Source organism: Danio rerio, chromosome 1, assembly GCF_052040795.2.
Source record: "Danio rerio strain M-AB ecotype USA chromosome 1, GRCz13ab, whole genome shotgun sequence".
In the NCBI taxonomy this organism is placed as follows: Eukaryota; Metazoa; Chordata; class Actinopteri; order Cypriniformes; family Danionidae; genus Danio; species Danio rerio.
The window spans coordinates 56,348,279-56,375,000 of record NC_141021.1 but is presented as its reverse complement, the minus strand read 5'-3'; the positions used below and the strand labels follow the sequence as shown (position 1 = coordinate 56,375,000).

General features: G+C 36.6%; 1 protein-coding gene and 1 long non-coding RNA gene across 2 annotated transcripts in view; both read left to right on the top strand.

The window, feature by feature from the left end:
• Positions 1-26,722, top strand: part of LOC147847018 (uncharacterized) — a 919,394-nt gene that overhangs the window by 30,067 nt on the left and 862,605 nt on the right. The gene's annotated exons all lie outside the window — the stretch shown is intronic.
• Positions 1,660-26,423, top strand: akt3b (AKT serine/threonine kinase 3b). Its single transcript, XM_087238129.1, has 15 exons — positions 1,660-1,929; positions 7,880-8,046; positions 8,308-8,433; positions 9,698-9,809; positions 10,368-10,512; positions 12,114-12,245; positions 14,218-14,283; positions 14,987-15,055; positions 19,050-19,172; positions 19,298-19,426; positions 19,602-19,700; positions 21,263-21,378; positions 21,667-21,754; positions 22,524-22,626; positions 22,784-26,423. The coding sequence occupies exons 2-15, from the start codon at positions 8,001-8,003 to the stop codon at positions 22,867-22,869; spliced, it is 1,440 nt and encodes a 479-aa protein (XP_087094255.1). The 5' UTR covers positions 1,660-1,929; positions 7,880-8,000; the 3' UTR covers positions 22,870-26,423.

Genomic DNA, 26,722 nt, shown 5'->3' with positions numbered 1-26,722 from the left:
TTAAATTACAGAAATTTACTGTAAAATAACAGACATTAAATAACAGAAATTTACTGTAAAATAACAGACATTAAATTACAGAAATTTACTGTAAAATAACGAACATTAAATTACAGAAATTTACTGTAAAAAATGGTCAATAAATTACAGAAATTTACTGTAAAATAACGATTATTAAATTACAGAAATTTACTGTAAAAATGGTCATTACAGAAATTTACTGTAAAATAACGGTCATTAAACTACAGAAATTTACTTTAAAATAACAGACATTAAATTACAGAAATGTACTGTAAAATAATGAACATTAAATTACAGAAATTTACTGTAAAACAACGGACATTAAATTACTGAAATTTACTGTAAAATTACGGTCATTAAATTACAGAAATTACTTAAATTTAAATTTCTGTAACTCAGACTTTGTTATTTTACAGTAAATTTCTGTAATTTAATGGCCGTTATTTCAACGGCACCCGACAGCTGCTAAAAATAAACTGTAAAATTGTGTCTTTTTTACAGTGCAGAGTAATACCAAAGCTATTAAGACAGCCTAAATGCTGAAAAAATACTTCATGTTCATGATTAATTCAGTTGTTAATTCCCTTGTACTGTTTTATGTATAATTCTGTACTCCCTGTTTAATCAATAAAAAAGTAGATTTTTTTGTTATGAAGTCTGTTTAAAATAATTATTAATTGTTAATATTATATATTCTAAATGAATCATTATCGTATTATTTGTTAATAAGAATATATGTTTATATTAAAAAACACATGGCTTTGAACAATTAAATTAACAACATGTTTAAAAGCCAGAGAGTAAAGACAATGATGGGGGAAAGCAATCAAATACTTTGTGTTTATTTTATGATTTCCACAATGTTGTAAACTGTTAATATGCTGAATGAATTGTTATCGTATTCTTTATGTTAATCAGAATATTTATATTAAAAGCACATGGCTTTGATCATTCAAAATAACAACACGAGAGACAGGAATTAAGAAAATGAAGGAGAAAAATCTAATTTAAACTGAAAAAACAAACTTATCTAAACATTCACTGTCAGATAATAAATGACCATTTGTGTGGAGTTTGCATGTCCTCCTCGTGTACCTCCGGGAGCTCTGATTTTCCTCACAAATCCAAAAACAAACATGCAGTTATTATAGGTGACTTGGGTATGCTAAATTGTCCATAGTGTTTGTGTAAATGAGTGAATGAGGCTGGAAGGGCATCCACTGCGTATCCTGGATAAGTTGGCGGTTCATTCCGCTGTGGCGACACCGGATTAACAAAGGGTCTAAGCAAAATAGAAAATAATTGAATGAACGAATGAATGAACGAATGAATGAATGAAGTTGTCTAACCAATATCATTTTCCTACCAATTTTAGGAGACCAATTTTATATTAAATACATCTATTATTCCAAAAATATGTACTTGTTTAGGGAAAATTGTGCTTAAATACCAGCATCCAAGCCAATAAAGCTTGTTTGTGTAATTTATATAAATCGTCTCTCGCTGACGTTGTCCGTTAATCCTCCAATGCGGAAGGCTTACGTTCTGCATATTAATGAGCTCAAATCTGACGTTGCCCGCCCTACAGTCCAATCCCGACGCTCATCTCATTAAAAATTAAGCAGCAGGGCCCTCGGCGTAGTAGGATACGGGTAAATTCGAGTGCTGGAGACGGGGTGCGCCGTCACCGCGCTTTCTGCATCGGGTTACGCCATTCATCCAGGGTCATTCGGTTCACCGGGGTAACGAAGATGATGATGGCCACATCACGGGCGCGCGTGCCTCCGTTTTCCTCATGACCGACCGACCGGCGGCGGCAGCAGCAGCATTATCTGCGTGCGGGTTTGGGTTTGTCTCACACCGGGCTGGCGCGGAACCGATCCCACCGTCTGGCGGAGCGTCTGCCAGGTACTGTTGTTGTTTATTTTTTCCTCCATCATCGAGCAGCATCCCGGGCAAGGCCGAGCATCCGCGCCGGAGCATCACTGGTCGCGGCGGCCAGTGATGCTCCGGCGCGGATGCTCGGCCTTGTCCGGGATGCTGCTCGGACGCAAGACACCCTTATTTATTTATCTCTCCAAATCTATTTTGATCTCAATCAGCGCAACATTGCGTTTTAAACGCATCCAAACCACACGCTGAGATGCGTGGTGCTGTTATTATTGATGCGCGTCCACCATTTTACGCATTTCGGCCAAACAGAAAACAAGAGCGCGCACGTTTCACATCCTCCTCCAGCATAAATGCATGTGTGTGTTTGTATTGTTATCAGACAACCGTGTTTCGCACAGACACTCGTGTGTTGGTGTGTGACTGTATGTGTGTGTGTGTGTGTGTTATAGGCACGTTTGTTCATGTTCATGATGAGCTGTCAGTTCTGCTGTGTGTATGTGTGTGTGCCTGTTTATTATGATGGCGATAGATTATATAACTGAAGCTCAAAATGACACAAAAGCCACTGCTTCATTGTGTTTATTGTGACTCGTCATGTTAATTGCTGTCACATCACTGTGTGTGTGTGCGCGCGCGCGCGTGCGTGTGTGTGTGATGTCCAACCGTGTCCGCCATTGTTTTTGTTGACATTGGTTTGGTGGCTGCTGTCGTACATCTCGTTTTTTTTGATAACGGAATTAGGCGTTGATTTTATTAATCATTATGTTCAAATGAGTTTCTTAAACGTAGAATGTGGTTTTGTTTATTTAATTTAATCAAATGTTGTGTTTTTATATAAGAATTAAGATTAAGTATGGTGAAACTGGGAAAAATGCTTTATGGGGAAAAGCGTGTATTATTACAATGTTTTCTTATTTATTCATTACTTGACTTGTATAATTAATTATTAATCTTTTTTAACAAAATTTGTGTGCTGTAATCAGGAAGCCATTTTGTTGTCATGTGACAAGAAAAACAAAACAGAGAGCTGCTTTAGACTGCTTTAAATATCACATATTGTGACCTTTTTATGAAATTTCATGCTTAGATTAGGGAGAGCGAGTCTTAATATTTTACCTTAAGTTGATTTATGTGTTTTTCCTTCAATATTTGGTATTCGGCTTGAACATAATATTGAAGCTTTATAAATATAGAATCTGAAATATAACCTTTATAAATGCATATTTCAGGTACAAGTAAAAATAATCATACAATGTATGCAAATGTTATTTTTTTAAATGATAAATGCATTATAATTACTCTTTTTCTTGACATCCTTAACATATGTATAATGCTACTCAAGCAGACGTCATGTGTGATGATGGTGCGCAGGCTTTTTTTATTATTCATGGTACAAAATGATGTCATGTATTGATAATGTAAGACAGTGATGCTGTAGGTTATGGTGAACTCTTTAATGTAGAACAGCAAATAGATGTTTATTAATTAAAAATAGATCAAACATGAACGTGCAACTGTTCTTCTATGTACCAGTGCTATTTTATAATAGATTAGTTGGATCAGAAGATTATAAGATTGTAATATTTATTCAGAGTTGCATGTGTTCGATTGTGAGGCTGATTCTCAGGTCCTAAATAATACAGTTTTGATTTTGTAAGTCAATTTTAAAGTTAATTTTAAAATCGGCAAGAAATCCAAATTTACAGTGTTTATTTTGCTAGCTCATATTCTTATTTTTGAGGTGAATAATTAACCCATGCAAGTTAATCTACTGAAAAAACAGTTTGTTTTGGTAATCTTTAATAAAATTCTGGTATTTAGCTTCCGCATTTCAAGTGGCGATACTTCTGTTAACGTCAATCTGAAGGCTTCCATAGCAACTTTTAACTTTTACGCCCCTTTTACCGTTAGTTTGCTATGAGGGAATGTCACACAAAAAGAAAGCCCCGGCCCTACTCAATAGTCAGATTCAGCTGGAACTACATCAACATACTAAAAGTATCAGCAACATCAGGTTCATGCGGACTTTAAGGTTATATGTTTGATGATGCAGTTAAAATGTAGAGATCTATGTTTGATTTTAAGGTAATTAAGAAGTTAATTTTGCTCATATTCTTATTTTTAAGGTGAATAATTAATCCCTGCAAGTTAATACACTGAAAGAAAACAGTTTGTTTTGGTAATCTTTATTCAAATTCTGGTATTTTGTTTCCGCATTTCAAATGGCGATATTTCTGTTAATGTTAATCTGAGGGCTTCCATAGAAACCGCATATTAATATTTTTAACCACGCCCCTTTTACCGTTAGTTTGCTATGAGGGAATGACACACAAAAAGAAAGCCCCGCCCCTACTCAATAGTCAGATTCAGATGGAATTAACATACTAAAAGTATCAGCAACTTCAGGTACATGCGGACTTTAAGGTTATATGTTTGATGATGCCGTTAAAATGTAGAGATCTAGGTTTGATTTTAAGGTAATTAAGAAGTCAATTCCCTACTAAAAAACAGCTTAAACCAGCCTAGGTTGGTTGGCTGGTTTAAGCTGGTCGACTAGGCTGGTTTTAGAGGGGTTTTGGCCATTTCCAGGCTGGTTTCCAGCCATTTCCAGCCTGGTCTTAGCTGGTCAGGCTGGGACATGACCAGCAAACACCAGCTTGACCAGCCTAGACTGGCTGGGAGCCCAGCCCAAACCAGCTATGTCCAGCTTAAACCAGGCTGGTCAAGCTAGTTTTAGCTGGATTTAGCTGGTCATTTTCCAGCCTGACCAGCTAAGACCAGGCTGGAAATGGCTGGAAACCAGCCTGGAAATGACCAAAACCCCTCTAAAACCAGCCTGGTCAACCAGCTAAAGCCAGCCAACCAGCCTAGACTGTTTTAAGCTGGATTTTTCATCAGGGTTTTTTATATTCTTATATATTTCTATATTCTTTCCATATTCTTATTTTTAAGGTGAATAATTTATCCCTGCAAGTTAATGCACTGAAAGAAAACTTGTTTGTTTTGGTAATCTTCATTCAAATTCTGACCATTTTGCTTCCGCGTTTGGATTGGCGATCCTTTTGTTGTCAACTTTAAGTCTTCCATAGCAACTGCATATTAATATTCTTAACCACACCCCTCTTACTGATGGTTTGCTATGAAGGAAAGCCCCATCTTCTACTCAATATTCCAATTCAGTTGGAGGTACATCAACAAACTGTAGGAAAAGAATCAGCAACTTCAGGTTCATGCAGGCTTTAAGGTTATATGTTTGACCATGCAGTTAAAATGTAGAGATCTAGGTTTGATTTTAAGGTAATTGAGAAGTTTATTTTGTTCATATTCTTATTTTTATGTTAAATATTAAATCCGTGCAAGTTAATCCACTGAAAAAAACATGCATGTTTTGCTAATCTTCAATCAAATTCTGACTATTTGCTTCCCAGTTTGGATGGGCGATCCTTCTGTTGACGTCAATCTGAGGGCTTCCATAGCAACTGCATATTAATATTCTTATCAACATACTGAAATAAAAGCAATACAAGAGATCTAGGTTTGGTTTTAAGGTAATTGAGAGGTTGATTTGATGTTTTATTGATTGTATATTGTTTGTATTTCTAGTGTTCAGTGGTAGAGATGATACTTGAGATTCATTCTGAGCATCTGATGTTGATTTAAGATGTTCTTTTAAAGGATGAATTCACCAAAAAAGGAAATTTGGTTATTAATAATTGCTCACCCTCAACTGTTGTTCCTTCATTCATCTTTGGAACACAAATTAAGATATTTCAGATGAAATCAAGAGCTCTATCATCCTCCATAGACAGCAATGGTCCTGAGACCATTAGAAGTCCACATATAGTTCACAATCGGGATCTCCTGCCACGCTTGTAATATAAGAGAACATTTAATGAAATAAAATGAATGCCAATTAGGCATGGGATGATAACCGTTTTCAAGGTATACTGAGGTTTGGAAACAGCAAGGTTTTAAAATCTTCTGCTTTACCGTACCTAAGGTTTCTGTAAGATTTAAGATTATCTTCAGCGGAAAAGATATCCAAAGATGCCGTTTTAACTTGTCAGGAAATCTGTGTCTATGAAACAAATGAAGACAGCAGAAGTCAATGATTTAATGAAATTATTTAGCCTGACATGTTTACTGCTGCAAAATATTTTAAATGTTTCTCAAAATAAAATATATATTGTGTTTAAAGGGGAAAATGCTTTTCAGACATTTAAAAAGAATATATTATCTTACTGTCAGAATCTTATACCGGCCCATACCTAATGCCAATGCATTTCAGCCTTTGGAAAGTTTGTATTTGATGTGTTTTGGTGTTTCCTGTGAGGGCTGGTTTAGGGGTTGAGGGGGAGAATATAGAGTCTGTATACTAGTATAAAAGCTGTTACATCTATGAGAATCCCTGTAATGACAGCTGTACATGTGAGTGTGTGTGCGCGCACAGGTTTATGTGGTTTATAGGGACACAAAGTTGATATTATCATTTATTATTGGTTTATCTGTTCCTTATTATTATTATTATTATTATTATTATTATTATTATTATTTATTTTTCACTTTATTTATATAATATTTATTTTTTGTTCAGTGTTGTTGTTATCTTTTAATTTTTTTATTTGTTTATTTACTGGTTTCTTTTTTGGTTTATTATTATTATTATTATTATTATTATTATTATTACTATTATTTTTATTATCATTCATTCATTCATTTTCTTGTCGGCTTAGTCCCTTTATTAATCCGGGGTCGCCACAGAGGAATGAACCGCCAACTTATCCAGCAAGTTTTTACGCAGCGGATGCCCTTCCAGCCGCAACCCATCTCTGGGAAACATCCACACACACATCCTCACACATACCACAAACATTTTACCCTACCCAATTCACCTGTACCGCATGTCTTTGGACTGTGGGGGAAACCGGAGCACCCGGAGGAAACCCACGCGAAGGCAGGGAGAACATGCAAACTCCACACAGAAACGCCAACTGAGCCGAGGTTCGAACCAGCGACATTCTTGCTGTGAGGCGACAGCACTACCTACTGCGCCACTGCCTCGCCCGCTTTTCAGACATTTAAAAAGAATATATTATCATACTGTCAGAATGTTATACCGGCCCATACCTAATGCCAATGCATTTCAGCCTTTGGAAAGTTTGTATTTGATGTGTTTTGGTGTTTCCTGTAAGGCAGGGGTGCTCAATCCCCTACCTTCCTGCAGATTTCAGATGCTACCCATATCAAACACACCTGAACCAATTAATTAGGACCTGAACACCATGTGATAATTACAGGCAGGTGTGTTTGATATGGGTAGCAACTGAAATCTGCAGGAAGGTAGATCTCCAGGAACAGGATTGAGCACCCCTGCTGTAAGGGTTGGTTTAGGGGTTGAGGGGGAGAATATAGAGTCTGTATACTAGTATAAAAACTGTTACATCTATGAAAATCCCTGTAAATACAGCTGTATATGTGAGTGTGTGTGTGCACAGGTTTATGTGGTTTACAGGGACACAAAGTTGTTTTTGACAGGGGTATGGCCTAGTTGTTCTCCATTGAGGTTGTTTAAAGAGACGCACCTCGTGTCCCTGTAATACGAAATGCTTAAAAATAATACTCAACGAGGTCATTTTGCACTCAGAATTGGCCACAGGTTTCTTGCCAGATTTGTTTTAGGGGTAGGTGTGAGGTATAATAAGTGTTTCATACTGTATACAATACACTACGCCTATAGAGTGTCCCTGTAAACCATGTATACAAGAATGTGTGTTTGTGCATAAGCCATCGCCTCAGCATCCAGTGTGTGAGAGGAAGAGAAGGCCACGGAAGAGGCGGGAGAAATTTCCCTGCTCCTAACAATGACTTTATTTCTCATGGAAGTGTGTGTGTGTGTGTGGGAGAGGGCCGCAAGCGGAAGAGAATGACCCGTGTGTGTTTTCTCTCCTCTGTTGTTTCCTTCCAGGCTGAGTCACCACTGGAGTGTCTGAAGGGTCGCGAGAAAGTGAAGGAGGAGACATTACATCACTGCGGGCTGAGAGAGAGAGAGCGGCACACGAGCACTGACCTCTGACCCCGGAGCCAACATGAACGACCTGAACGTCGTGAAAGAGGGATGGGTGCAGAAAAGAGGTGAGAAACTAACTTTGATTTACATGTTGATGGTCAGCAATTCAATATGTGAGGGATAAAGTACATCCAGGAGGTCGTTATTGCAGAATAAAGCTCGACAGGTCTATCATTGTCAAATCTTCAGCAGTTAATCGTGACAAGAACATTTGCTATCATAATAAGCCTAGTTCATGAGTTATAATAACAGGACTGTAAATATTGCATGTTGTCTTCTGCATGTTTTATTGTATGCAGGTTTTAATCATTTAATTGCTTGTACAGGTGAGTACATTAAGAACTGGAGGCCGCGGTACTTCCTGTTAAAGACGGACGGCTCGTTTATTGGCTATAAAGAGAAGCCGCAGGATGCAGATCTGGCGTATCCGCTCAACAACTTCTCTGTCGCCAGTGAGTCGCTCTCATTATCAGACTCCTTTTTCAGGGGAATCAACATGTTGAATGGCTCTCAGACTATAAATATGTGCTGATGCTAATGTTTTCAAAAGACTTTCAGATGTAAGGGTCTGTTTGCAAGGGACTGTCTCGAAAGTATTAAATAAATATGATAAAGTTAGACTATATATATATATATATATATATATATATATATATATATATATATATATATATATATATATGTAAAATATAGATATATAGATGTATATAGAAAAGAGAACAGATAGGAGTCACTAAAATATAGAAAAAAATCCTTGAATTTAATTATTAAAAAAATTTGTATTAATAAATATAATAAGTATTATTATTATTATTATTAATCCTACTGCTATTATTATTTATTTATTTCTTGGTTAATTTACTTATATTAATTCTTTATTATTATTATTACAATCTGTTATTATTATTGTTACTACAACTATAATAGTAATAATATTTATAATAATATTAATAATAATAATAATTATTATTAATAATATTTATATTTTTTTCTCTGTTTAATTTGTAATCATTATTTTTTATTAGTTTATTTTTGATTTTATTATTATAATTATTATCATCATTTATTATTGGTTTATCTGTTCCTTATTATTATTTATTGATTGATTTATTTATTTTTCACTTTATTTATATAATATTTACTTTTTGTTCATTATTGTTGTTATCATTTAATATTTTTATTTGTTTATTTATAGTTTTTTTGTTTATTATTATTATTATTATTACAACAGTAATTTTATGAGATGTTTTATGAGAATTTTTCATCATTATACTTATAATAATTATTATTATAAGTATTATTATCATTATTATTATTAAGTATTATTTGTTTATCTGATAATTTTTTTATTTATTACTATTATTATTTATATATTTTTCAAGTAATTTTTTTGCTTTGTTATTATCATTTAATATTTATAATTTATTCATTGGTTCTTTTTTGTTTATTATTATTATTATTATTATTATTATCATCATCATAATCCTAATCATCATTTTCATCACTTTTTTTCTGATCATGAAATCGATGTTTCGTTTGTTAATTGCATCAGATCAGTTTGCTGTTCTCCAGATCCGTGACTCACTCAGTTCAGTCAAAGCAAACGGAATCATCATGCGTGATTTCATCAGAGCGAGCCTGAATCTGTAATAAGAGACGACGAAACTGTTATTCCACATAAACAAGCGTGTGTGTTTTGCTGTTGTGTTTGGTCAGAGTGTCAGCTGATGAAGACTGAGAGACCGAAACCAAACACCTTCATCATCAGGTGTCTGCAGTGGACCACTGTGATCGAGCGCACCTTCCATGTCGACACGCCAGAGGAGAGGTAAAACACGCTAAAACACGCAAGCTAGCCAACCAATGAGGATGCAGTCAACAACTGAATAACATTTACAGGGCATGGAAATCCTTGATGATTGTATCTAGTGTATTGAAGGTTTAAATAGTGCATATATTGTGGATGAAGTGCTTGAAAATGTAATTGTTGCTTTTATAATAATTTATCCTAGTAAATAGTTAATAAAAATGATATATTCAATAATTAATTAGTTGTTTTGTATTGAGTGAAAAGCACATACATGCTAAATACATAAATGCTTTGAACACATAATAGTAAACATGTATATATAACAGATGAATGATAAATAAATAACATCACTTAATGATAATAATAATAATAATAATAATAATGTTTGGACTGTGGGGTAAATGGGAACACCCGGAGAAAACCCACAACAACACTGGGAGAACATGCAAACTGACCCAGCTGGTACTCGCACCAGTGACCTTCTTGCTTAGAGGCAACGGTGCTAACCACTAAGCCACCGTGTCGCCCTCTGATGCATATCGGCTAATTGAATTATTCTTTTTTTTTTTGAACCAGGGACGAGTGGGTCGAGGCCATTCAGATGGTGGCAGACAAGCTGGCCAAACAGGAGGAAGAAGGAATCCTGTGTAGCCCAATTTCTCAGATTGAAAACGTCAACGAGGAGGAGATGGACACGTCAACCAGTCATCACAAACGAAAGGTAGACTCTCTGCCAGGAGCAGAAGCGTTGTACCTTGAGGTTCACAGGGATCGTGAACCTGAGAAATTAAAAAAGTTTTGAGCAGCAGTCGGCACTCTAAGCTAATTGTTTACAGCAGAAGATGCGCTAGGCTAGTTTTCAACAGAAAAAGGTGCTCTAGGGCTAATTTTGAAAAGCAGACAGCGCTTTGGGCTAGTTTTGAACAGCAGATAACGCTCTAGGCTAGTTTTATTAAGCACATTTTGAACAGCAGATGACACTAGGCTAGTTTTGAACAGCAGGTGAAGCTCTAGGCTAGTTTTGAACAGCAGGTGAAGCTCTAGGCTAGTTTTGAACAGCAGAAGATGCTCTAGGCTAGTTTTGAACAGCAGACGGTGCTCTATGCTAGTTTTGAACAGCAGAAAGTGATCTAGGCTAGTTTTGAACAGCAGATGGTGCTCTAGGCTAGTTTTGAACAGCAGATGGTGCTCTAGGCTAGTTTTGAACAGCAGAAGGTGCTGTAGGCTATTTTTGGACAGCAGATAACGCTCTAGGCTAGTTTTGAACAGCAGATGGTGCTCTAAGCTAGTTTTGAACAGCAGAAGATGCTCTATGCTAGTTTTGGACAGCAGATAACGTTTTAAGCTAGTTTATAACAGCATATAAAGCTCTAGGTTAATTTTAAACAGCAGAAGATGCTGTAGGCTAGTTTTGAACAGCAGATAACGCTCTAGGGAAGTTTTGAACAGCAGATAACACTCTAGGCTAGTATTTTTTTTAGCTCATTCTAAATAGCATTTGGCACTCTAGGCTAGTTTTGAATAGCAGTTGATGTTCTAGGCTAGAGTTGAAGGCTAGTTTTGAAAAAGTTTTGAGTTTGTTTTGAAAAGCTTACAATGCTCTTGGCTAGTTTTTAACACCAGATGGTGCTATAGGCTAGTTTTGAACAGCTGATTGAGCTCTAGGCTAGTTTCAAACAGTAGATGGCGCTTTAGGCTAATTTGGTACTGCAGAAGATGTTTTAAGCTAGTTTTGAACAGCAGAACACGCTCTAGGCTAGTTTTTTAACAGCAGAAGACATCCACAGTAAATAGATAGTGCTTTAGCCTAGAGCACCATCTACTTTTCAAAACTAGCCTAGAGCGTCTTCTGCTGTTCAAAACTTGCCTAGAGCGTCTTCTGCTGTACAAAACTAAGCTAAGGATTAAGATTTTTGAAAATCTCAGAATTGATGCAGAATTGATTTCTTTAAAATATCCTGTAAGTTTATTAAATCAGCACGTTGTCGTTACTCTAAAATTAGCTTATTTTTAAGGCTGGAATGCTCTACTCTATGATGTAATATGGGGAGTAAGCCACACCTCCACAGAAGATTGACACCTGCTTCTACTTCACTGCCCGTTTAGCCTAATTAATATGCAAAACTGTCAGCCAATCAGAGCAGTGGGTGTTTTCTTCTCACTCTAAAATCTCATTCTAATGAGGGTCAAAAACAGGCCATAAAATAGTCAATTACTAAAAATCTGTGTGGACCTCAGAGAACTGTACAATATAAACAGCATGTAGTAGTTGATGACCCATTTAACATACATGCTCATTCATGTGGTTCTCGTCTCTGACAGACAATGAATGACTTTGACTATCTGAAGCTGCTGGGTAAAGGCACGTTCGGGAAGGTGATTCTGGTGCGAGAGAAAGCCAGCGGCACGTATTATGCAATGAAGATCCTGAAAAAGGAGGTTATTATTGCCAAGGTATGAAATCCTTTTTACTTGCTACTAATTAAATTATCACAATTGTATTTAAGCAACTTTTTTAATTAGCATGTCTGAAATGTAATCACTTGTTTTAGTCAATTTAATCACCGCTCCCAATGCTGTTTAAAATCCCCATGAATCTCAATGCATAGACAAATTAAACTAATTAAATCTATTAATTATAATAAACTATTATTTTAATTATTTCGCCCCATTCACACGGGGCTTCAACGTCAAGGCTTCCCATTCACTTTGAATGGGTGACGTCAGGCGTTGCCGAACTGCATTGTGGATTTGTCGGCGCTGCTTCAGAGGCGTTGCTCGCTGCAGAAGTTGGGACTAGCTCAACTTTTCAAGCGCCGACTGAAGCGTCAGCCAATCAGATCGCTGTATGCAAATACACCAGTTAGACAGTGGCCTATTGCTGACTGAATTTCATTGGCTGACGCTTCTATGACGATCGCGTTAGCCCCAACTTCAGACACACCCTTCAGTCAAGCGTTGACGTTGAAGCCCCGTGTAAATAGGGCGTTAGAATTAGGGCCTTTTATCTGTATTAAAAAATATATATATATGTTAGCTTTGTAAAGTTTTCAAAATGACATTTAGTTAAATTGAATTACTCTGCAATAAATAAATAAATAAATAAATAAATAAACATTGACCAAAACATGAAAAAACATTTTAGACCGATGACCTCATATTTTTTCCCAGAGATGGGTTGAGGCTAGAAGGGCATCCGCTGCGTAAAAACTTGCTGGATAAGTTGACGGTTCATTCCGCTGTGGCGACCCCGGATTAATAAAGGGACTAAGCCAACAAGAAAATGAATGAATGAATGACCTCATATTTTATACATGCCCTATACTGTCTTTAGTTTAATTCATTGTTTTATGTGCTATCGTCCTGTTAAATAATCTTCTTTAGTTGAAAACCAGAATTAATCTGCAAAATATATTTGTATAACAAACAAAAAATACCATTACTCCTCTTCTCCGAATTGAGTTGTACAAAAATATTCACCCTTTGGTACATTTATTTACTGCGATTCAATTCAATTAATGTTTATATAATAATGTTGTGTCAAAGCAGCTTAACATAGAAGTTTCATAGTATCCAGCTATCTATAAGTGTTTATAAATATTTTATTATACATGTTTGTATGATACCTATATGTTTTCATACCTATAAATACATGTAATTAAATTTCTTTAAAATGAAACGCAATCCCTTACTTTACTTTTTCAGCATATACAGCAGGGAAAAGAAGTATTGAGCACGTCACCATTTTTCTCAGACCACATATTTCTAAAGGTGCTGTTGACTTAAAATTTTCCCTGGATGTTGGTAACAACCAAAGAAATCCATGTATGCAAATAAAACCAATCTAATTTGTTCACAAGTCAAGTTATGTATAACAATATGAAATGATGCAGGGGAAAAGTATTGAACACATGAAGAAAGGGAGGTGTAAAAAGACATGGAAAGCCCAGACAGCAGCTGAAATCTCTCAGTAGTTCTTCAACAACCCTGTACCCTTCCTCAATGTAAATGAATATCAGCTGCTTCAGTCCAACGTCTACATTAGCAGGAGGATGAAGATGAAACCAGAGTGGACATTTCAGCAAGACAATGATCCAAAACACAGCCTAGCAGACTCTCAAATGCGTTCAGAGAAAGAAAACCAAGTTGTCATTTCATTGTTATTACACACAACTTAGTTTTCAGATTTTTTTTGTTTGTTTTATTTTTAAGTTTGTATTGTTTGAGTTTTTACCAAAAACTGGTTCAACTTCATGTCAACAGCAAGAAAGAAATATTAGAAATATTATTCCTAGGAAAAAACATGACGTGTTCAATACTTATTTCCCCCACTGTATATAAATCCGGCGCTCTGAGGACAGATGGAACAGAGAAACTATGAACGTCACATTACATGAAGATCTCAAACTGTCTGTCTGTTTTTCAGGATGAAGTTGCTCACACACTCACGGAGAGCAGAGTTTTGAAGAACACTAGGCACCCATTTCTAACTGTGAGTGACCTCATGATTTTAATAAATATATACAGTTGAAGTCAGAATTATTAGCCCCCCTGAATTATTAGTGCCCCTGTTTATTTTTTCACCAATTTCTGTTTAATGGAGGGAAGATTGTTTCAGCACATTTCTAAGCATAATAGTTTTAAAAATTTATTTCTAATAACTGATTTATTTTATCTTTGCCATGATGACATTTAATATTATTTGACTAGATATTTTTCAAGACACTTCTATACAGCTTAAAGTGACATTTAAAGGCTTAACTGGGTTAATTAGGTTAACTAGGCAGGTTAGGGTAATTAGGCAAGTTATTGTATAATGATGGTTTGTTCTGTCGATTATTGAAAAAAAAATTGCTTAAAGGGGCTAATAACTTTGTCCCAAAAATGTTTTTAAAAAAATTAATAACTGCTTTTAATCTAGCCAAAATAAAACAAATAAGACTTTCTCCAGAAGAAAAAATACTATCAGACACACTGTGAAAATGTCCATGCTCTGTTAAACATCATTTGGGAAATATTTAAAAAAATAAGATAAAATCAAAAGGGGGCAAATAATTCTGACTTCAACTGTATATTTTGGGTAAATCCTGCTTAAATCAAACTGCCATCAGCCATTTAAAATCAACATCATTTTGTTTTGACCTGAGATTCAAATGGAAAGCTTGTTTATTAATTGTTCGTCTTTCTTCCTGCAGTCACTGAAGTATTCCTTTCAGACGAAGGATCGATTATGTTTTGTTATGGAGTATGTGAATGGAGGAGAGGTAACATGATTCTTTCTTTTAGACTTTCACATCAACTTTCTCTCCAGAGTTTAAGCTTTCTTTCTGTCTTTTCAAAGTGTTTTTTACATTTCTAAAGCTGAGATTTTTATTCTCTTAGTTTTTTAAAAGTTTTCTTTTAATCTTTATTTTTAAATGTCTTCAGGCTTCAGAATTGTTCATTTCTTTCTCTCTTGTGACAAGGTTCTTACACCTTTTCCAACTTCAAACTCCAGCACTTTTCAAGCACTTTCAAGCTGCATTTGTATGCTTTTCCAGCAATTCATAACCACGGTTATTTACCTTTATATATGTTGTATGTACTTTTTCACATTTATGGCACGTTCCATTGAGCCATTTTAAAAAACACAATATGACATTTCAACTTAAATTCTTGAGTACTTTCGAGCATAGATTTATTGGGATAGTTCACCCAAAAATGATAAAAATAAATAAATAAATAAATAAATAAAAAAAGTTCAGTTATTGGATGAAGTATGTTTTTAAGTTTGGTCTCTTTCTACTTAAAGTTTATATCTCATGAAATAAGCTTACAGTCAGATTTTGTTTGTGTGTAGTACCAAACTTTCATGATCAGTCGTTCATGATATTTCATGTGCATTGTTATTGTTTTTACAGTTATTGGATTGGTATTTCAGGTGCAAAGATGCATTATGGGTGAATGTCTCCTAAATACATGGAAAGCTAATCGTGCCAAAACAATCTGAATTTAAATTGTGTTAATTTGAATTCTTAAAAACTTAAAACTGTATTTTTACATGCCCAATATCTGCAGTCTTTGAATTCAGAACCCCAAAAAAATCAGAAGTTCTATAAAAACCTGACTTAAAAAATTAAGTTGTCTTAAATTTCAGATGTTTAATGATCAAGTTAAGAAATACAAATTCAAAACATTTCTAATAGCTTATAATCAGTATTATTAACTTACATTTGTTAATAATTCAGTTGAACACACTTCAAATTCAGATTGTTTTGGCTTATTATTAGCTCCATAAATACGCGCATGCGGTGAACATTTTGCAATGAAAACTGATCGCACGACAACAATATATGCACTCGCACATATGCTCCCAAATATATTTTGAGGTCACATAGATAAAATTGTGCGAATATGCAACCAAAACAGTCACAATTTCAAACCCTGCAAATATAAATTCAAGCAGGTTCAAGCACTTTTCTAAGCTTGAAAACACTATATAAAAAATCAAGCATTTTCCAGGATTTCCAGCACCCGTAAGAACCCTGTTGTGACTATTTGAACTTTTCTTTTTGAACATTCAGCCTTTTTACTCGACGTCTCTCTTTATTTCAGTGTTTTTGTTTCTTCCTCGGAGCGTGTGGGAATGATGCAGTAATGATATAAAAGGGCAGCATTTATAATAAACTGAACTCGTAACACTGATGACTCGTGCTGATGTCATCATCATATCTATATGATGTAATCAAATGTCAGACTGTTTTTCCATCATCTGAGTCATTTACTCTGGCATGGCTGATCTCAGAAATGAACTTAAACATAGAAGCTACATCTTAAAGATCCATTATTATTTTATTATCGAAAATAGCTGTTAACACAAGCACTTTGAGAACATTACTGAAAGATTGTAGCATAATTGAAAGATAATATAATAGTTGTTGGCAGCAAGGGGGCTCAGTGGTTAGCGCTGTCGCCTCACAGCTAGAAGGTTGCTGGTTTGAGTCCCGGCTGCGCCAGTTGGCATTTCCGTGTGGAGTTTGCATGTTCACCCTATGTTGGCGTGGGTTTCCTCCAAACACATGCGCTATAGGTGAATTGGTTGAAACTAAATTGTCCGTAGTGTATGAGTGTGTGTGTAAATGTGAGAGTGTATGGGTGTTTCTCAGTACTGGTTGCAGCTGAAAGGGTATAACATATGCTGAAATAGTTGGCGGTTCATTACGCTGTGGCGACCTCTGAAATAGAAACTAAGCTGAAGGATAATGAATCCCTGAATGAATAATAATTGTTGCATTAGCCATTGGAGATTATGATTTTGTAAATTAGATATTTGACAATAAAGTGATTTATTGATCATATGTTATAATATTTTAAGGATAATATATTAAAGGGGAGCCTTTTTCACAAGATGTAAAATAAGTTTCTGATGTCCCTAGTGTGTGTGTGTGAAGTCTCAGCTCAAAATACCACACACACAATCTTAAATAACGCTTTGAAACTGCTTCTTGTAGGTTTTTGATGCTAATTGTGCCATTTTAGCGACTGTCGCTTTAAATTCAATTGAGATTTTCAAGAGGGCGGAGCTTTGTGGCAGATTCAAAACTGTAGTGGCGGACGGCTGCTTCTCACTTAAGGCTGTTTATTCTAATTAGGGAGAAATGGTCACTAATGGGCGGGGCTTTCCCCCTCTGATGACACGCACAAAGGCAGAATGTCAATCAAAGTGTTTTTCCAGAGTTTTTATCATGATTATAAAAAATAGACTTGCATATTTACTATTAGAAGCTGGTTATATTCACACACTGAAGCAACACAAATGTATTTAAACCCCTTATAATATTTTTTTTTCTCGCATAACAGGTCCCTATGCTAAGCAACACCCCTTTAACAGTTAGTGAAAGATGATAGAAGCGCAAAATCAAAGTCACGCCCCCTAATTAATATTCATTATTAGTTGGAAATATATTATCATTCTGAAATATAAGTCTGCAATAATAATTGATTTGTTTTTATCTTTGTCATGATGACAGCAAATAATATTTGACTCGATATTCTTCAAGATACCAGTATTCAGCTTAAAGTGACATTTACAGGCTTAACTAAGTTAATTAGGCAGGTTCGGGTAATTATTGTATAAAAAAAAAGTTATTGTATAATGATGGTTTGTTCTGTACACTACTGAAAACAAATATTGCTAATAATAATATAAGGGGCTAACAATATATAACACCTTAAAATGGTGTTTAAAAAATTTTAAACTTTTTCTTGCCAATATAAATCAAATAAGACTTTCTCCAGAAAAAAAAAAAAAACATTTTAGGCTTGGGCGGTATCCAAATTTTGATACCGTCAAACCTCCTCCCTATTTTACCCCGGTATTCGGTATTACCGTGCATAATAAAAAAAAGATGACGTAAGGCTCAGACAGCGTCACCAAACTGTTGGCTTGTGCCTAAATCATTTAGAAACTGAATACCGTATATGCGACCTGAGGTTCGCGGTCACCTGTTTGTCTTGTTCGTATTAGAGATCTGTGTGGGACAAACACACAGAGAGCGCTAGAGAGACGCACAGCACCACACTCTCTCTCTCTCTCTCTCATTCACACACACACACACACACACAGAGCGAGAGAGAGAGAGAGAGACGCACAGCACCACACTCTCTCTCTCTCTCTCTCTCTCTCTCTCTCTCATTCACACACACACACACACACACAGACACAGACAGAGCGAGAGAGAGAGACGCACAGCACAACACTCTCTCTCTCTCTCTCATTCACACACACACAGAGCGAGAGAGAGAGACGCACAGCACCACACTCTCTCTCTCTCTCTCTCTCATTCTCACACACACACACACACACACACAGAAAGAGAGAGAGCACCAAGCGACACACAGACAGCATGCTCTCTTATTTACACAAACACACACATACACATACACTGCAGGTGACTTGGTGCGCGACTCAATCTTACCTTACGTCTCTCTCTCTCTCTCTCCTCCACACTGTCCCGTCATGACAATCACGCATACGCTTTTGTAGGCATTAAATAAATAACACTTATTATTTCATACTTGTCTCCTATTGAAGTGCATTGTTTTTATGACGGTATAGCGGTATTGAAACTGACACCGTTGCTATTTTTAGATCCCGCGGTATACCATATTACCGCCCAAGCCTATTAGACATACTGAGAAAATTTCCTTGCTCTGTTAAACATCACTTGGGAAATATGTCTGCTTTCTTAAGGTTGTTCTTCTCATTCGTTGTTGCAGTTGTTTTTTCATTTGTCGAGAGAACGAGTGTTTTCGGAGGACAGAACCCGATTCTACGGCGCTGAGATCGTTTCCGCGTTAGATTACTTACACTCAGCGAAGATTGTTTACCGAGACCTGAAGGTGAAAAAACAGTGACACACACATCATAACATGCATCAGAAACAGTATCTTTAGCATTGTTAGTTGACCTGAAGATAATGAACGTGTGTTTATATATATGTGTGTGTGTGTGTGTGTTCCTCCAGCTGGAAAACCTGATGTTGGATAAAGACGGTCACATAAAGATCACTGATTTCGGCCTGTGTAAGGAGGGCATCACGGACGCCGCCACCATGAAGACGTTCTGTGGGACCCCGGAGTATTTAGCCCCTGAGGTATGGCTGGGTGCTTTATCTGTTTGAATGCAGCACTGGAAATATATACGTACACAAACACAATAACACAAGCACACTCACTCATTCTTATAAACACTTATTCTCACTCTCTCTCACTCACTCACTCACTCACAGTAATGTTCTGCATGCCGTGGTATTCTGTGTTCTCTCTCAGGTATTGGAGGACAATGATTACGGTAGAGCCGTGGACTGGTGGGGTCTAGGAGTCGTCATGTATGAGATGATGTGTGGACGTCTGCCCTTTTATAACCAGGTATGAAACACTGCAGTAGCTCATGCTGAATAATGGGGGGAAATTATTATTTCATCAAAATTACAGTAATATTGTGAAGCATTATTACTCATCAAAATTAGAGTTTTATATTTGAATGAAAATTTCACAGGAGGGATAATAATATGATGGAAACATGCTGTTTTTCTCATTTTTTGGGGGGGAAATTGTAAAATGGAAATACCTGGTAACATACACTCATCAGCTGCTTCATTAGGTGCACCTCACTAGTGCCGGGTTGGACCCCTTCTTGCCTTAATCCTTCATGTCAGAGATTCAACAAGATACTGGAAATATTCCTCAGAGATTTTGCTCCATATTGACATGATAGCATCACACAGTTGCTGCAGATTTGTCGGCTGCACATCCATGATGCGAATCTCCCATTCCACCACATCTCAAAGGTGCTCAATTGGATTGAGATATGGTACTGTGGAGGCCATTTGAGTACAGTGAACGCATTGTCATATTCAAAAAAACAGTCTGAGAAGATTCCTGATTTATGACATGGGGCGTTATCCTGCTGGAAGTAGCCATCAGAAGATGAGTCCACAGTGTTTATAAAGGAATGGACATGGTCAGCAAATATACTCAGGTAGGCTGTGGCGTTGACACAATGCTCAATTGGTACTAATGGACCCAAAGTGTGCCAAGAAAATATTCCCCACACCATTACACCACCACCACCAGCCTAAACCGGTCTTACAAGGCAGGATGGATCCATGCTTTCATGTTGTTGATGCCAAATTCTGACCCGACCATCCGAACGTGACAGCAGAAATGGAGACTCATCTGGCCAGGCAACGTTTCTCCAATCTTCTATTGTCCAATGTTGGTGAGCCTGTCTGAATTGTAGCCTCAGTTTCCTGTTCTTAGCTGACAGGAGCGGCACCCGGTGTGGTCTTCTGCTGCTGTAGCCCATCTGCCTCAAGGTTGGACATGTTGTGTGTTCAGAGATGCTCTTCTGCAGACCTCAGTTATATCGAGTGCTTATTTGAGTTACTGTTGCCTTTCTATCAGCTGGAACCAGTCTGGCCATTCTCCTCTGACTTCTGGCATCAAGAACACAGAACTGCCGCTCACTTGATATTTTCTCTTTTTTGGACCATTCTCTGTAAACCCTAGAGATGGTTGTGCGTGAAAATTTCAGTAGATCAGCAGTTTCTGAAATACTCAGACCAGCCTGTTTGGCACCAACAATCATGCCACATTCAAAGTCACTTAAATCCTCTGTCTTTCCGATTCTGATGCTCCGTTTAAACTACAGCAGATTGTCTTGACCATGTCTACATGCCTAATTGCATTGAGTTGCTGCCATGTGATTGGCTGATTAAAAATTTGCGTTAACAAGCAGTTGGTCAGGTGTACCTAATAAAGTGACCAGTGAGCGTATCTGTATTAACTGCAGCTTTTATTCACTTTCATGCATCCTTGCTGAATAATCGTAATTATTTCTGTAATAGAAGGTTTTTTGTGGTGCAGACTAGATTATATTCATTGTCTGTTGTCAAAAGCATTGTTAATTTATGCTGATGTTTCTTCAGGATCACGAGAAGCTGTTTGAGCTGATTCTGATGGAGGAGATCAAATTTCCCAGAACTCTCTCTGCTGATGCTAAGTCTTTACTGTCTGGCTTACTCATCAAGGACCCCAATAAGAGGTCAGTGAGGGTTTATATCAGGACTGTGCTCTGTCCATTCCTCTTTTAACACATTTCTAATCCATTTTAACCCTTAATTTAAATTTAGGATCAAGTTATTTGAGCTTGAGCCCAAACAGCTTTCCTTTAGTTTAAAAATTGGTTCCCTTCATCTCATCGAAATAAGAGTTTGAGCGTTCATCATTACCCATCTATATTCGCATGAAACAATCTGGGCTTGATTTGGTTGTTCTTGATTTGGTATGTTAATCGTAGGATATAAATAATCTGTTTGTTTATTATCCAAAGGCTCGGAGGAGGCCCGGATGATGCTAAAGAAATCATGAGACACAGTTTCTTCACGGCGCTGGACTGGCAGGACGTCTACGACAAAAAGGTACACTTGCAATGGAGGACAACAAGATGGAAAAATGAGCTGAGGAAAAAGTGACGATGTTCTGAGGCACTGTTTACACTAATGCGTTTTCGTTTTAATATGCATATGTTTTCGAGTTCTCGAGCGCCGAAAACGGAGCGTTTCGAAAACGCTGGAGAGGCCTTTTTCATTCTAAAACGCTGCTGCTCTGTCTCAGTGTGTATGAGGGAAAACGGAGACATCTGAAAACGGATGCAGGACTGCTGAGATTCGCTACCTGATTAGGGCTTTTGTATCATTGCGTAGCCTTCCCTTATTCGTCAAGCCACTATCACATGACTATAACACATGGCTTTAACGCTACCGAAAGACAGTACTGTAAACAACAACATGGACACAGAACGGGAGCAAAACAAAATCTAATTGTCATTACCGCAATAAAAAATCTGTTGTATTTTACATTAAAAACAAGCATTTTAAAAAAATTCTTAAGAGTCATTTTGCTTTGCAATATTATTTTCATGACGTTTTTTTGCTAAACGATGATTGTCGTAATGCAAAAAAATCTAATTGTCATTACCACAAAAAAATGAAATGATGATTATCATAATGCAACAATGTCATTACCGCAATAAAAAACATAATTTCGCATTAAGAAAAGGCTGAGTTTTAGGCTCAATTAGGCTTGTTGTGCTGGTTAGTGAGGTAATAGTCTGAGAAAAACATTGAACCCCAAACTTTACGACAATTTTACGTCATGTCTATTAAACACTTTGTGTCTCTCCCACAGCTGGTGCCGCCATTCATGCCCCAGGTCTCTTCAGAAACAGACACCAGATATTTCGACGAGGAGTTCACAGCGCAGACCATCACCATCACTCCTCCAGAGAAATGTAAGTCTTTTGTTGCAGGAACAGGAAGTCGCATGTGTGCACGTTATAAAATCGCCGCCATATTTCTTCATAGCGCTGAGTGTATTCCATAATTGCTGGGAAATACCTTTTTATGGGTAGCATAGAATAACCCGTTTCCCTCTCTTCCTCTCTGCAGATGATGAGGACGGGATGGACGCGGCCGATAGCGAAAGGAGACCACATTTCCCACAATTCTCGTATTCGGCCAGCGGGCGGGAGTGATGTTATCAAAAAGCGCCCTGCGTAGCCATTCTAGAAAGAGCCCCCTCTCTCTATCTCTCTCCGATTATTACCGATAGTCATAGCGAGTCATTTACGTTGCTTTCTGTTCGTTTTCATTTTTGGTTTCACGTGGGACTTAAAAGGGGTTTTGCACAGTTGGGTGAGACTTAAACTAGTCGACCCACATTAAAAAAAAGTCTTGTACACTTTCAGCTTGTTGTTTACAGATCATGGACAGTGTTTTCTGGGGGGGGGCGGTATGATCAGTATTGTTGAAGACCCGGAGCATTTTTGTTTTGTTTTTATTTTGCACTTGTTTAAAAGAGCCGCTGTGGGGAACAAACCAAAAATGTTGCCTTATGTGTGTGGATCTCATCAGACAGACGGACGGACGGACGGACAGACAGACGTGTAGTTTGGGTTTTTAGACGCAGCAGTAGATCTGTTCCTGTGAGGCTCACCCGGTTTCATTTTGTTCCCGATTTTTAACACACAGGCAAACACACACACATACAGAAATCCTCCGTCTGAGAGTCTCAGTCCTTGCTTTTGCTTTGGGTATAAAAACGAACACTAAGGAAGCAGGGAAAGTGTGACACTAGTGTTAATATTTCTGTTTGTTTTTTATCCTCGCGCTCTTGATTATGAAGGTTTCAGTTCAAACACACAGCCGTACAACAAACTGCCGTTACTGTAAAAGTCTCTCAGGCTATTCAGAGCACAAGTGTGAATCTCACGAAACGCAGCCGAAATCTATTATATTTTGCATGGGAAAAAAAGCATGGTTTTAGGATCATTTAAGGATCATTTTGTATTGCAACTTTATTTTCATAACAGTTTTCCGCTGAATGATCATTGCCGTAATACAACACAATCTAATTGTCATTACACACACACACACAAAAAAAAAATCTGTTGTATTTTTTATGAAGAAAAAGCAAAGTTTTAGGATCATTTAGGGTCATTTTGCATTTTAATATTATAATTTTCTGCTAAATGATCATTGCCGTAATGCAAAAAAATCTAATTGTCGTTACCGCAATAAAATAGATTGTATTTTGCATTAAGAAAAAGCATTTTTTTAGGCTCATTTAGGGTTGTTTTGCATTGCAATATTATTTTCATGATCATTTTCTACTAAATGATCATTGCCGTAATGCAACAAAATCGAATTGTCATTACCGCAATAAAAATCTGTTGTATTTTGCATTAAGAATAAGCATTGTTTTAGGCTTATTGCTCACTGCTAAATTTTGATAGCCGTAATTCAACAAAATCTCATTGTCATTACCGTAATAAAAAGAAATCCACTATATTTTGCATGAACAAAAGCACATTTTTAGGCCCATTTACGATTGTTTATAGCTCAGTATTACTTTTATGACAATTTTCTGCTAAATGATCATAACCACAAAATCAAATAATCGCATTTTGCATGAAGAATAGGCTCGTTTTGTCGTTAATTTAAGGTTGTTCTGCATTGCAACATTTTTCTTCGTAAATGATCATTACCGTAATGCATCGAAAAATCTTTCTCATTACCAAATAAAGAAAAAATATGACATTATTTAAATGAACTAATAATGTAATAAATGTAAACTGTGGTAGGGTGACACAGTGGCTCAGTGAATAGCACTGTCACCTTACAGCATGAAGGTCACTGGTTTAAGTTTGGGCCAGTTGATGTTTTAGTGTGGAGTTTGTGGTGCTACGGTTTCCCCCACAATCCAAAGACATGCGCCATAGGTGAATTGAATAAACTAAATTGGCCATAGTGTAGTATGTGATAGTGTATGGGTTTTTCCCAGTACTGAGTTGCTGCTGGAAAGGCATCCGCTGTGTAAAACATATGCTGGAATAGTAGGCGGTTCATTCCGCTGTGGCGACCGCTGATAAATAAGGGACTAAGTCGAAGGACAATAAATAAATGTAAACTAACCATATTTTAATTTATGTTACGGTATTGAGAAATTGCAGGAGTATGATTGTCATATAAAAAAGATTTGATTTTGGTAAATACATGAACTAACATTGTAAACTGCAGCCATATTTTCTTTTCCGTTACGGTAATGAGAATTTGCAGGCGCATGATTGTCGTAAAATGCCACAACTTAAACATAATATTGGTCCAAACAAATAGACTTAATTTTGGTGAATACATGAACCAATAATGAACTAATAATGAAACATTGTAATCTGTGGCCATATTTTTTTTATGTTACGTAATGAGAATTTGCAGGTGCATAATTGTCATAAAATGCCACAACTTAAAAATAATATCGGTCCGAACAAAGTGATTTGATTTTGGTAAATACATGAACATTGTAAACTGCAGCCATATTTTCTTTTACGTTACGGTAATGAGAATTTGCAGGAGCATGATTGTCGTAAAATGACAAAACTTAAAAAATAATATCGGTCCAACCAAATCAATTTGATTTTGGTTAATACGTGAAGTAATACTGAAACACTGTAAACTTTGTCCATATTTTCTTTTCCATTACGGTAATGATAATTTGCAGGTGCATGATTGTCGTAAAATGCCACAACTTAAAAATAATCAGTCCAAACAAAGTGATTTGATTTTGGTAAATACATGAACGAACATTGTAAACTGCAGCCATATTTTCTTTTACGTTACGGTAATGAGAATTTACAGGAGCATGATTGTCATAAAATGCCACAACTTAAAAATAATCAGTCCAAACAAATAGACTTGATTTATTATTCTTTTTGACATGTTTTCGTGAGATTCACTCACACAAATCAACCCACCGACGGGGTGAAATCGTCTGCGTTTCTCCTCCACTGTCGGCGTTTTTCTCTCAGCAGCACAGAACGAGAGCAGCGCCTCCTCAACATGTACATACAGATATTATTACCGCGATTTTTCCCGAACTCATCCTGTGCAAATCTTACGGACGCGCAATGTCTGCGCTTGAATCACAGACTCATTATATGTGCAACTGAGCCATGCAATACCAGTGTGAATGACCCTCCGTGTGTGATGTACATATGCAATGCCTTCTGTTTGCCCGAGACGAGACACAAAAAAACAAAAAAAACAAACAAAAAACAAACACGTCCCGAAGTGGAAACTGCCGTTTTTTTTCTTCATAGCGAATGAAATGAGTGTGTCTGCGTGATCGTTGGGTAAAGTTTGCGTTGTTTTTCTTCACGCTGTGACGCATTCGGTCAGGCTAACGGGAAAATCCTCATTAGGTTTTCTAATGTTGACTGAGTTTTGTTTTAGTTTTGTTTTCATTATTATTATTTTGGTTGGGTTTCCGCGTATTTTTGTACTATAGATGTAATTTAGTTGTATTTATTTTCGTATGTTGGGACGAAGAACGCTGTCGGCCGCGTTTTATGAAGTGCTCTCTCTCCCTCATTATTTTTTTATACCTTTCCTTTAGTCGTTTTTGCCTGTTTTTTTTTTTTGTTTGTTTGTTTGTTTTCATACCAAAACATTAGAGCAAGTGCCCTGTAGAGGCCACTTGCGTCGCCATTTGGTAGTATTTATTTTAAGTTATATTAAAATGTTCAAATTTCAACACAATGACTCCATGTGGTGTTTCTAATTACATTTTTTTTTTCATTTAACCCTTGTGCACTGATCAAATTTCAGGATGAAAATATCCACTAAACTGCTTTAAAATGCATCAGATAACCTACATGGAGTAAAAAGAAAACAAAGACTGTGTATTTTTAAATAATATTATATTTTCTATATATATTTTTTAGATTTATATAATTGTTATATTGAAAATATGACATTTTGTGTGTTAAATGAAGTGACATCTATTATAAATTTGGCAAAGAGGTAAAATTCTGTAATTGTCTCAACATTTAG